We start from the raw sequence: 12,897 nt of genomic DNA on the forward strand, positions 1-12,897 counted from the left end.
GTACTCCTCCTACAGCTTTCCCGGTTCCTTCCCCTCAGGCAGATGTTCGTCTTGTAGCAGGATCTGATTTCTTAGGAGCAGGGCTCCTACATTCATACTATATTTCTTTTGTTCTCCCAGGCCAGGGGGGCCCTTGCCTTGTTCAGTCCAGTTCTGGAGCACTTTGTTTATGCGATGCAGGCTTCTTCATTCAGGGAGCAGGGCAGAGTCATCAGACGCTCCACAGGGGGCGGAGCCGGCATTGTGGTGGCAGAGCACAGTCCTATTCAGAGTCCAGGTGCGCTCCTCCAACCCACCTACCTGTCAATCGTCCTATTCACCACCAGGCTACCTAGCCCTGCCCATCTGGGTTTCCCCAGCCCTGTCACTCACGCAAGCCATACAGCAGATACACATCACGCAGAGGCGGGCTGAAATGGTTAGGCATGCAAAGGCCATCTTTCTAAAAGTGGCGTTTGCGAACACAGAACATTAAAATAAACCTTGCTAAAAGATGTACCATATTATTCTGAGTTCAGGCATACTAAACTCGATTTTCTACCATGTTCCCTGGGCCTGTTAGGATCATAGGATGTAACAATCTTAACAGCCCATGCTGGCCTATGAGAACAAGGTAGCCTTACAATAGTGAAAAACGAAAATGGCTGTAATTCACAATTAGGACATGCCACACACATCAGGGCTTGTCCTACCTTATGCTTACAATGCACCCTGCCCTTGGGCCTGCCATAGGGGTGACTAATATGAAGTTAAGGGAAGGTTTAGGGACTGGCAAGTGTGTGCACTTGCCCAGTCAGCATGTCAGTACCAGACTGCACGCAGGTTCTGCAATGGCAGACCTAGACACATTTTACCAGGCCGCTTCTGTGGGTGGCACAACCAGTGCTGCGAGCCCACCTGCAGCATTTGTATTTACACGCCCTGGCACTCCTGGTGCACTTTACTGGGGTCTGATAGTAAACCAAATAAGCCAATCATGGAATCCAACCAACATATAATTTTACATAGGGAGCACTTGCACTGTGGCACTGGTTGGCAGTGGCACAGTGCTCTGAGCGGCCAACACCATAAAAACACATGAGGCACAGCGACAAAAAGTGGAAGGGAGACTCACGCCAAGGTGCCAGGTCTAACACCCTTCATTGGTATTTTCTGCTTCTGCCATTGCATCCAGACATATAATACAATAAGTAACATTATACCTACCACAAGACAGGACTATTGGCTTTGTCAATGGTTGTTAGTAGCATAAGATAAATGAGCTACAACTATCACTTCATTGTATGTAACATTGAAAATGCTTCAGTTCTGAAATGATGGGACTGAAAGAACTATAACGAAGTGACATCACAGGCAGTACAGGATGGCACTGCTGCAGAGTTAAGATTTTGTTTTCACCTGAAGGTAAAAATGAAGAGCCCAATGGGGACCTGTCTCAGCAGCTGCTTTTTAGAACTGTACAGCATAGTCAAAATCCCAGTCACTGTACAGCATGAGCAAAAGGAGAGAAACGAAGGTGCAATACCATGCTGCTGACGGTTGCGTCATTTTGTATGCACGTGCATGCGTCATCAAGCACACACTTCCAAATGATGCAAATGAACCGAAACAGGTAGGTAAATAAAAACAAAGTAGTGCAAAACTCCTTTTTAAGCTTAAATTAAAAAGAAAATAGAAAATTCGACTACAAGGATGGGGAGCAATGGAGGAGCAGATGGGGCAGGAGGCAAGGGGGAATGGGCGCGGGATGGTGAAAAGCAGCAGACTTGGGAAAGCAACATGTGAGACAGGTGGACAAGGACACAAGTAAGAGAGCAACATGGAGAGCTGGGGGTGGGAGAGAAGCACACAAGAGAGAGAGGGACAGAAGAGAAGTATACAAACCAGAGAAAGCCACATGGGCACGCGAGATGGAGACAAGAACACGGGTGAGGGAGAGAAGCACACAGTGTAGGGAGAAGAAAAGCACACGGACGAGAGTGAACAACACCAAGCATGGAGGGGGAGAGAAGCACGTGAAAGACACAACTGCCAAGCATATGCACTGTCTTGGGGCGCTGAAACAAAAAGTCATTCCTTTAAAGTGAGCAGTGGAAGGATACAAGTAAAGAGGTTATGCCAAAGGGGAGGGACAAAAACTAAACGGGCAAGGAAACCATCAAATAAGAAACAAGCCAATAAGAGTGACAATAAAACCAACCAATGCTAAGTAATGTATTGGCTTAAAGCCCACTGTTAGCTCTAGGTAAGATGACAATAGGTCTTTTGCAACCAGACACCCAGCGCTGTCTCATAGGCTCAACCTAGTGACTGTGACACTTTACCATTGAAGTACAGTAATTGTTTTGTGTGTCTGTTAGAACTGGGGGTCTCTAGTTGGCTGAGGTGGGTACCTTAGTCCAAATAGGAGGCCTTGCTTGTAGTCAGGGAAAGGAGGGACACACCCTCAAATAGCCCCTGCTCACCCCCCCGCCCGGTAGTTTGGCACGAGCAGCCAGGCTTATCTCCAAGGCAATGTGTAAAGTATTTGCAATCACACTCCCAGTAACACAGTGATAACATCACAAATGGACACCACACAAGTTTTATAAAAATAGCGGTATCTTTATCAAAAAGGAATACGATGAGACCAAACGATGAAAGTCCAACACATGCATATTTGTAATATTTCACTTTGCCGGTCATTAGGTCAATAATTCACTTGTAGGTATTAATGAGCTGTTCACTCCAATACTGGATGAGGACGCTTTTTCTCCAACTAAACTGGAGGATTCCCCATATCCCACACAGGATTAGCGGTTGTGTGACACTGACACCACATCTACACTCAGGTTACCCCATTCCGTCCTGAAGAAGACCCACAGGCCGAGGCCCACAATTACACCTTGAGCCCCAAGATGAGTCGAAACGTTGACGCCGATATTCACCCTACCTGGACCTCAAATCCCTGATTGTAACGTGCCACACAAGATTTGAATTGTGTATCCCAGAATCAAATATAAATAGCACTCATTATGATGGAATAAAACCTGTTGTAAATCAAATATTTCTTGGTTGTTGCACTTTGATAGACCATTTGTATCAATTACTGTGAGCCAATAGGTTACCGGCTCAAGAATGAACATGTTGAATAATTTATTGTTGGTTGTGATTTGTTTCATCTACTGAATAAGGACCAGGACCATTGTTTTTTGCACCACATATAACCCAGGTCCATGACCACTGGGACACCCCACTTTGATAATGGCGGGGGCAATGCAGTCACGGGGCACCTCGTAAACAGTACCACCGACCACACAGCAGTCTCAGGCATGCAAAAGCACACACACTAAGCGTCGCTGAGACACGGTCAGAAACTTTGATGTTCCTGAGTTTCCACAACAGGGAGCCAGCTCTCCTCTGGCCCTTGGAGACAAGTTACTTCAGGACACAGCACACAGCAAAGTCCTCTCAAGCAGGGGGACACAGCACACAGCAAAGTCCCTTGTCCTCTCCTCAGTCAAATCAGCAAACTGCAGGCCAGCCCCAGAACACACAGCAAGGGCAGTCCTTTCCTTCAGTCTCTTCAGCTTTTCTCCTTTGGCAGAGGTTCCTCTTGATCACAAAGTAGTTTCAATCCTGTTTCAGTCTGTATTGCAGTCTTGAGTTCAGGGGTTTCAGCTCTTACATTTATACCCCTAAATGCCTTTGAAGTCTTTGTATTCAGGGGATTCTGAGCCCGGTCCAAACCAGTTCTCGGTGTCTTCCTGCCAGTGCACACCTTCTTCCTTTGATAGTGGGGGTCTGGTCCTCAGACACTCTGCAAGAGGTGGAGCCATTCCTTCGTGGCAGCAGCACAGGCCTCTTCGCATCAAAGGGGCTACTCCTCCACCTACACCAAATGCAGGCCAGCCTGTGTTGTCTCACATACTCTTCTCTGGTGTCAGGACACTCCCCAGACCCTGTCACATTCAAACCCAGACAGTTAATACACAACCAGGCAGAGACACACAGGATGGTTAGGACAAGAAATCAGCCACTTTTAAAAGTGTGGTTTCTGAAAACACAATTTAAAACCATCTTCATAGAAAGATGTATTATCAAATTCGGATTTCAGGCACACTAAACTTCACCTCTCCATCATATGCCTATGGGAAGATATGCTGGAAACATGTGACAGAGCATTCCCCATTCTGTCCTATGGGCAAGATGGCCTTGCAACAGTGAAAAATGAATTTGGCAGTTTTTCACTATCAGGACATGGTACACACCTCGGTACATGTCCTACCTTTCACATACACTGCACCCTGCCCAGGGGGTACCTTGGGCCTACTATAGGGGTGTCTGATGTGCATAAAAACGGAAGGGTAAGGCCTGACAATTGAGTGCACTTGTCAGGACAACAAGGCAGTTTAACAATAGAACATTTATATGACTCAGAACAATAAAATACAACATATTCAAAGATAACAAAATATGAAAATAAATTTAAGTGCATATACCGAAACCTAAATTAATAAAACTAGCAAAACTAAAACAGAATATAGAGAATAACAAGTCATAATTTTAAAAATAAAACAATATAGAGGATAGGAAATTGTAATCTAAGAAAATAAAACAATACAGAAAATAAGAAATCATAGTGTATGATAATATGGAATACAGAACATGACTGCTCTCTGTTGTCAAAGCCCTCTTAGGTTGTAAGACTATCACTAACACCTCATCATCTAGGATAATAAAAACAAATAATAACAAATCACACTCTGACGTAATCACGCAGACTATAGATAATACCAAGCCATGATCTAACTTAACACAAAATCAAAACATAGGAACTCTGGACAAACTATTATAAAAGAAAGGGACAATTGCATACAATATGACTCTAATCATAACGTGGTACACATAACTATAAAACCTAACATACAAACATTAAATGTAAGAGAACACATAAAAACATAGCATAAATAACTTAGAAATGCATATTTAATAGGATATAAAATATAACAAAATGGAAACATAACAAAACAGAACATACAGTAAGCCATACCATTGAGCATGGCAACAGAAAATATAACATACCAGACGTACGTTCTATACTGTAAAACATAACATAAATTGTTTTGCATAACATGAAGCATAGAGTGAGAAATGAATGAAAGGTTGAACAAATAGACAACGGTACATAATATAACCTCTAAGACCAAACATAAGTTATTTAAAGGCAGATAGGGTCAAAGAATGTACATGTTGGCCACTGTTAAAAATGCTACTGTTTTTGCGATTCCTTGTTTTTAGGTCTCGCCTGACCCAGCGCATGCGCTGGTCTGGCGAGACTTTTTGAGAGGGCTCCAAAAAGTGCTACCAGGCCAGCCTAGAGCTACAGTGCATGTGCGCGGGCGCGCGCGCCGCGCTTTTCCGCAATTACTTTCACTTTCGCGGCCGCACGGCCGCTTTGATGTTTAATCACGTTTGCGATCACTTTTGTGGCCGCACGGCCGCTTGGCATAGCCAATAGGTCTCACTTTTGGGACCTTATAAGTATTTAGTTATGCAACTGTTGCATGGCTAAACACTTATAAGGCCCCAAAGGCGAGACCTATTGGCTATGCCAATGCTTGTTTCTTTTTCTTTACAGCTCCACAACCAGAGTCAGCTAAATATTTCCATGATATCAGAACACTCGTAAAAACAGGACTTTATTAATGTTTTCTAGACTACATTCTCACTCAACTGTATCGATTATTCCAGATGTCTCATGGTGTGGAACGTGTTCTTTCGCTCTTAAACACTGGCAGTCTTCCTCTTCATACCTTGAAGGCCAGGTGGAGAGGCCAGGCCAAGAGATCTGAGATTTGCAATCTATGGCAGCTAGCCCTCAACATCTGTTTCATGTATTTCACCCATGCCCAGCTCTAACTGATACCAGGAAGCGATTTCTGTTGCCTTTAGTAGTACAGGTTGACAGTATCACCCATCAAGATGTAATTAATGCATCTTGTGACAAAACCTCCGTCTGCACCAATTTGTTATAAGATATCTACATGTTTTATGAGATTTTTGCGGATATTTTACATGAATTTATTTTCCTCATATTCTGATGAATTGTTATTTTTACTGCATTTCTATCTGTGAGAAGGTGGCTTGAAGAACTACTCTAGGATTTTGCCATATGTTGTTATTGTATTCAATTGCTGACCTCGGTAGAGGTCTAAATTAATTTTAAAAATAGACTTGAAACTTGGCTAACCTCTCAAGTGTCATTCACCAGTGTAATCTGATATTGGTTCTCTAAAGTCCATGTCATTTTTTTTATCTCGTTTGGTTTAGTTTGGAGACAAGAAGAAACCTTTAAAATCAAAAATGGCACTCTTTGGTAAAGTCCTGGAGCCAGCGGGCTACATGCAGTCCATGAAGTCGGTGGTGCTGGGAATCGAAGCCTACATCCAAGGCGTTGCAAAGCCGGAGGAAATAGAGTTTGTGAAGAAGAACTTGGACGCCATCAACAAGGAGCTGGTGGCAGTAAAAGGTCTGATGCACGACTCGGATGTGGTATACTGTGAGGATAACATCACCGTGGTGTACTACCAGCTAGACACAGTGGTTCGGGCTGACAAGCAGTTCACCAAGAAAGAAACGGAGGTCTTCATGCAGTACATTGCCGACTATAAAATCGAGAGACAGCTGAATGCTTTATACAACCGCCTGCTTGGCGTGTCGGTCTTAGCCAATCAGACAACCCTTCTTGAGCAGGTCATTCTGGACCACAAGCCCCGCCGGTGGGAGATGATGGTCTTCTGCGAGAAGATTAACTTTGTCATCGGAATTGGCCTTCTCTGCCTCTTCACGCATGCTTCCCTCACTGGCCGGGATGGGGCTCTGATGATGGCCCGGTGGTCTGACAAGATGGCGGCCCTGTATCAGCGGATGAAGGTAGTGTCTAAAGAGTGTTTCCACTACTTCAAGGAGCAGGCAAAGTGCGACATTGAGAAGTTTGTGGAAGCAAAAGGGAAGATGAAGAATGATGAGATTGCTTCTGGGATCCTGAAGACACTGGAGAAAAACTATGACTGGCTGAGGTGGGCGGTAATGGTGACCGACTCCTCTGTTGAAAGCTCAGATGAGGTGCTGGTGAGAGGCAGTTTCATCTCAGTGACGCAAGAATGTGGCCTGCAGGTGGTTGTCTGCTACAGCGAGAGCCCCTCCTCCCTGGATAAGAACAAGACCCACCATCTGATTGGTGAGCTAGAGTGGAAGCTACCCAACCCACCACCAGAGGTGTACGCCAACATTGAAGCCGACCCCAACTACGCCAAGACATACCTGGCTCAGAGGATGCTGCAGAAGCTAGACGAAGGTCTCGGGGAAGGTGTCACCATTCATGTGGTCCCCGGGAAGCTGGTGATGAAAGGAAACTTCCCACAAGCATCTTCTGTCCTCTATGAATACAAGCATCGCCTGGCGACAGGAACTGTGTGCATCTTTGGATGAAGTCACTAGTCTGGTAAAGTAGCTGAGATGCAGCAGTTTCACCAATCTAGCTCTCGGCCACATATGTTTAGCACTTCTTTACATTGTAAGAAGTTGTGAGCTTGCAGTATGTCAATGCTAGGCCATGGTCACATGGTACTGCGGTCTTAATGATGCATTTTTATTTTTGACTAAATCAATAAAGTCTTTGTACCTTATCAATTGGTAGTATTCTTTGTATGGATGCGTTGAAACAGTTATTCAGTTTGTTATTGAATTGTAAAGAGTATGTTTGAAAGAGCCCTGCTCATGGGATAATCAACTCCGGGGCTCATGTAGGAAAGGAAAAAACACATATTTACCATTAAATGAGATACTACTTCTTGTTCAGTGCAGCCATCTTCTTAACAAAGACCCTTGTTGCCTATCTCTTGAGTTCTGACCACAATTGTATCAAGGTACGGTCTAAAGACGGTTTAGGGATGTAAGGAGTACTACGATACTAAGATGTTTTTGAGTCACTTTTCCATATTGCAATTACTCACAGTCGTAAAGCCAGTCAAACCCTAATATATCAATATACTTAGAAAACATGTTCCACTAGGAGTCCCTTTTTCGATGATAGGTACGGGACATTTCTAGTAGGTTCCTTGGGCTTGTGTTGTTTACTGGCTGGGGAATCTACACCATTACCATCAACACAAGTCATAAAACCGCAAACTATTTGTCCGCTGTTATATTATATCTGGTTACACGTTTGCGTTTGTCTACGTGAATGTCTTATTGTGTGTTGAACTACGTGGAGCAGGCTGATGATCTAGCCTAGAAAGAAAATACAAGATTGTGTCCGTCTTGGCATATCCTGCATAATCAAGAGCAGCCCCACATTTAGGGACAATCGTAATTCGTTAACTCGATTCCCAGGAATCCCTTTCTAGTCATGGGGAGCATATGTTCATGCATCAGCCTGACCTTTGGGTCTGAGTCCCATCTGCCCACCTCCTCAGTCAAAGGTACAATGGTTACATTTCAATGGTTCCGCAGAGAAAATATGTGAATTTATTATTACAATCGGTGGTGAGATTCATATTCAATGGTTTAAGGGACTCGGTGTGTTGTGGTGTCTCCCCTCTAGGTAACCACAAGTTACATCACTACTGCTGTGTATTTATCGCAGTATCTTTAAGATGTTTGTGCAGCGACTGCTTTATCCAACAAAACTTACCTTCTGTAGATGATTCTAAATGTCCTTGTTAATTCTAAACCATAGTCCAGGAGCAGCCCGTGCAGGTAAGAGTGGTGGGGCAGGGTGGGGTGGGGAAGTGATAGATGACAAGGGAAAATAAAATAAAAAAAAAGTGAAACACTAACCTTGTGCACACCACATCGCTGAATCGGTGATACGGCAAGCCAAGGTAAGTGTTTTCCATTTTTTTCATTTAATTTTCCCTTGTCACCGTCTGTCGACTCCCTCCCCACCCCGCCCCACTGCTCTTACCTGTACGGGACGCTTCTGCCATTGTCTCATATGTGCCGGCATACTGGGATACTTGATACTTTAAATACCAAATTCCTGTTTTACTGATAAATTCTCAGTGAATGAATGTGTCAATGAGTGAGTGAGCGTGCGAGTCAGAGAGTGAATGAGTGAGTCAGTCAGTCAATGAAGCTATATATACAGCATAAATTACTACAGAGTGACCATCTCAGATCGCTCTCCCCCTGGACACTGAGTAACCACCAAGAAGACAACTAAGACATGAGTGAACGTGGAGAAAGGAGGATCCTTCAGACCATCGCTGAAGAAGAGTCGGTGGCTTTGCCTTAGTGTTCCCCTATTCACCACTGGTGTTGAGGATCTTCAGCTATCATCTTGTCGGCTCTTTGAAGATCTTCAGCTATCATCTTGTCGGCTCTTTGAAGATCTTCAGCTATCATCTTGTCGGCTCTTTGAAGATCTTCAGCTATCGTCTTGTGGGCTCTTTGAAAATCTTCAGCTATCATCTTATCGGCTCTTTGAAGATCTTCAGCTATCATCTTATCGGCTCTTTGAAGATCTTCAGCTATCGTCTTGTGGGCTCTTTGAAAATCTTCAGCTATCATCTTATCGGCTCTTTGAAGATCTTCAGCTATCATCTTGTCGGCTCTTTTAAGATCTTCAGCTATCATCTTGTCAGCTCTTTGAAGATCTTCAGCTATCATCTTATCGGCTCTTTGAAGATCTTCAGCTTTCATCTTGTCGGCTCTATTGTATAAGTAAGAAGAAGAGAGGCCCTGGCCGGAATGCACAGAGTAGGGGTTGTGGCTGGTGCTTGCTAAAAAAGGAACTCTTGGATTCTGAAGTTCAGCTGTGGCACCATTATTTTGGGATTTGCTTCTGTAATTGGACTATCAGTTTATAAAATCTCCTTTTCTCATGGGGACCATGAGGTGCTGGATTCTGCTGCTGCTGTTGTTTGTGCACATTTCAAAGCATGCATACAGAAGGTGGAGGGGCGAATGTGTTTTATTACAAAGTGAATTGTTTTCTCTAAATTAAAGTCCTGATTTAGATGCTGGCAGATGGGTTACTTTGACAGTGAAGGATATTCCGTCCGCTGAAATATAAATCCCATAGGATATAATGGAATTTATATTTCGGCGGACGGGACCGTTCTGACGGAGTAACCTGTACGCCGAGATCTAAATCAGGCCCTAAGTCATTATCACTTTGGATATTATCTGTCTTGTGTCACATTAAAAATATTTCTTGCATTTTGTTTACAGACAGATCTTCTCCTAACAGGAGGAGGTAGACAAGAATAAAGATGAGAATATTTTTTTGTTTTTCATCCATCCATTCCATATTGTTCTGGGTCAAGATGTTGCTTCATTATGGGATTTACTTTCTATGACTATTGGGGGCAACCATCACAATGTCGCCTGCCACATATCAAACACTTACCATAACAAAAAGTCGGCCTATTGGCTTTGCCAAAGATAGTTTTCACATTAGAATCAAAGTTCGGCCCTGTAGTCAGTGCGAGAAACAACACGTGCCTTTCGATTATTCCCATTTTCACCTTTGGCTTTTTGTGGCTAAACATATGAATCTCTTTTAAACGTTATTCATGTTTAATATGTGTTTTATAATCAATCATTGTGATGGTATGTTATAATCATTATTGGTAGGTTATCATCACAGTGGCTTGAACCATTGATACAGCAACAAAGTCCTCTTTTACTTTGGGCGCCTTTTTCCTATGGTTCTGGCACTGCCCCTCGTGGGTTGTGTATGGATGGTTGGTGCAGGTTTAGTATAAACCAGTTTTTTGTCTGGGTTATTAATTGTTTATGTTGGGTAATCAATGAGTTTGTGCCTACTGGAGATCTTTGTTACCTGTGATCTGTATGCTAACCAATCCTTAATTTGAAAACAAATAAGTGTCAGGCCCTCGTCAGGAGGCCACTGCAGCTTGCACCACTCATTGCCCCTACCAACGCTGCCAGTGACAGCAGAAACACACCTACTAACCATCACACTCCAATAAGTGTGACAATTCAGACTATTCCAGGCTCCTAAAGCTATGAGAATGGCCTAGGTGGCATATATTAGTATTTTTTAATGTACATTGAGTTAATAAACAAGTGTTGTTGTCCTCATCTCTAAATATGAGAAACAGCACCACCATGTGGTAGACTGTCATAAGTGCCAGTTCTGGCAATTCAGGGCTGGTGCTGAGCACCGGAAAATTCCTGCTCAAATTAAGCATTGATGTTAACAAAAATTAACAGACTGGACGTGGTCTAAGTAAAGCTGACCATGAGTATGTCTTTGCGAGTCTTTTTGAAGATACAATACCCAGCACTGTGGAATCACTGCTAAGTCTGAACATGAAACTGTGCCTTGAGAAAAGAGAGCCCTGAGAGGTGCAATGAGGTCAGAAGAATGTTTCCCAATTAAATAAAGACTTCCATCATAAGCAAGAGCGACAGCGAAGAAAGCAGCCCAGGGTTCATTCCCATGCCTCATTCTTCTTTTGAAACAGTTGTACACTGCATGCCATAGACGGATGTATCTTAGCCACGTCCAAACTAGCAGTTTGCGGTGTTGGAAGACACCCTCTGAGGGTAGATCAGAAGAGATGGAAAGTGGGTGAGTTTAAGGGCCTGATTTGGAACTGATCATATGAGGCTGAACCAAATCTGTAGTGGGAGGAGTGAACATGGGGACATGTTGAGTCACCGGCATCTGAAAGATCGCTTCAGGGCTGGGTGCATCTACTCCTGCGTTGGTGTCAATAGGTTCCAGATGAACACCAGAACACAACAGGGCGAGTAACTTTCAGAGTGAGATGAGGGAGCTCAAGGACAAAATGAGTGAGCTCTCAAGCTCAGTGAGAAAATGTCTGGCTGTGGCTTTAGCAGTTACTAGGCAGGCTCAAGATGTAGCATGAGTCAAAGGGGGTGTTGGAAGTGAAGACATTTCTATTGAATATTCACCCAAGACACTGAATTTCAATTGTGACGTCCATTCTGTTCCTCTACATGACACTCAGGGGGATATTCTCAAAAACGTCAAATAATCATTGCCAACCTAGGCTAACGCTATTTTACATAACGACGTCTATCGCGGGAAACTAACGCCGTATTCTCAACACGCTGGCAACAGGCGATAGTTCCCCGATAAAGCGTCAAATGTCCGTGTCAAAATTACCGGGACGCCGATAAAAAAGAAAACCGGAACGTGAAAAAAGTTGCGATGAGCCCAACAGTGTTAAAAATATCAATGATAAGCAGCGCCAGGCTTGCTATTCCCACTTCAGGTGGGAAAATTCACCATAAAAGCTGCAAAAAATAAATAAAACCCAAAAAACTGAGAAACACCATGGAGGAAGCTGCAGCAACTAGTTTCCCAGCACGTAACTTGCTGTAGCAATGTCCTTTTCCCTCCCTGCAAGGGAGTTTAGATTCTACACTTTGGCCTTCCATTCCGACTTTGAAAGCAGGCACAAAGTCCTTTTATTCCAACAGGAGGTGGCCCTCACTTACGCCAGAGAAACATTCAGGGAGTGCAGGTGGCTCCGACTGAGATACAGTCGCTTCTTAACACTGACCTCCCACTTCATTTTGGGCAACTAATTCACCAAATATTTAATGCATCTGATACGGCAGACCGTGCACATTTTTTTAAATGTGTGGGATCTGGCCTGGTCTCCTCCTTTCAGACTATATTCGGGGTAATACCGGCTTTTATTCACTCTACATTTTCCAGCGTTTTCGGAGGGATCCCCTTAATGTTGGCGCTGGCAGCTGGTGTCCTACTTCTCCTCATTTTGCTCCGTGATGGCTGCTCACTTTGTGGCTATGCACAGGCCGGCCCGTCTCCAGTTGTACCGCAATCGCCTGTATGAGGCTTTTGGATGCTTGCCCTTAGCAACGATTGGCATAAGTTACGACTTGACC

The 12,897-nt window shown here is 43.9% G+C and overlaps 1 protein-coding gene across 3 annotated transcripts in view; it reads left to right on the forward strand.

Annotated features, from left to right (window-relative positions):
- Positions 1-7,670, forward strand: part of LOC146806328 (uncharacterized) — a 63,112-nt gene extending 55,442 nt beyond the window's left edge. For all 3 annotated transcript variants that reach the window (XM_085620628.1, XM_085620629.1, XM_085620630.1), the window contains exon 2: positions 6,313-7,670. In XM_085620628.1, coding sequence (XP_085476754.1) covers positions 6,346-7,473 — 1,128 coding nt within the window. In that variant the 5' untranslated portion in view covers positions 6,313-6,345 and the 3' untranslated portion in view covers positions 7,474-7,670. The remainder of the gene's footprint in view (positions 1-6,312) is intronic.
- The last annotated feature ends 5,227 nt before the right edge of the window (positions 7,671-12,897 follow it).

This window comes from Triturus cristatus, chromosome 8 (genome assembly GCF_964204655.1).
Source record: "Triturus cristatus chromosome 8, aTriCri1.1, whole genome shotgun sequence".
Lineage (NCBI taxonomy): Eukaryota > Metazoa > Chordata > Amphibia > Caudata > Salamandridae > Triturus > Triturus cristatus.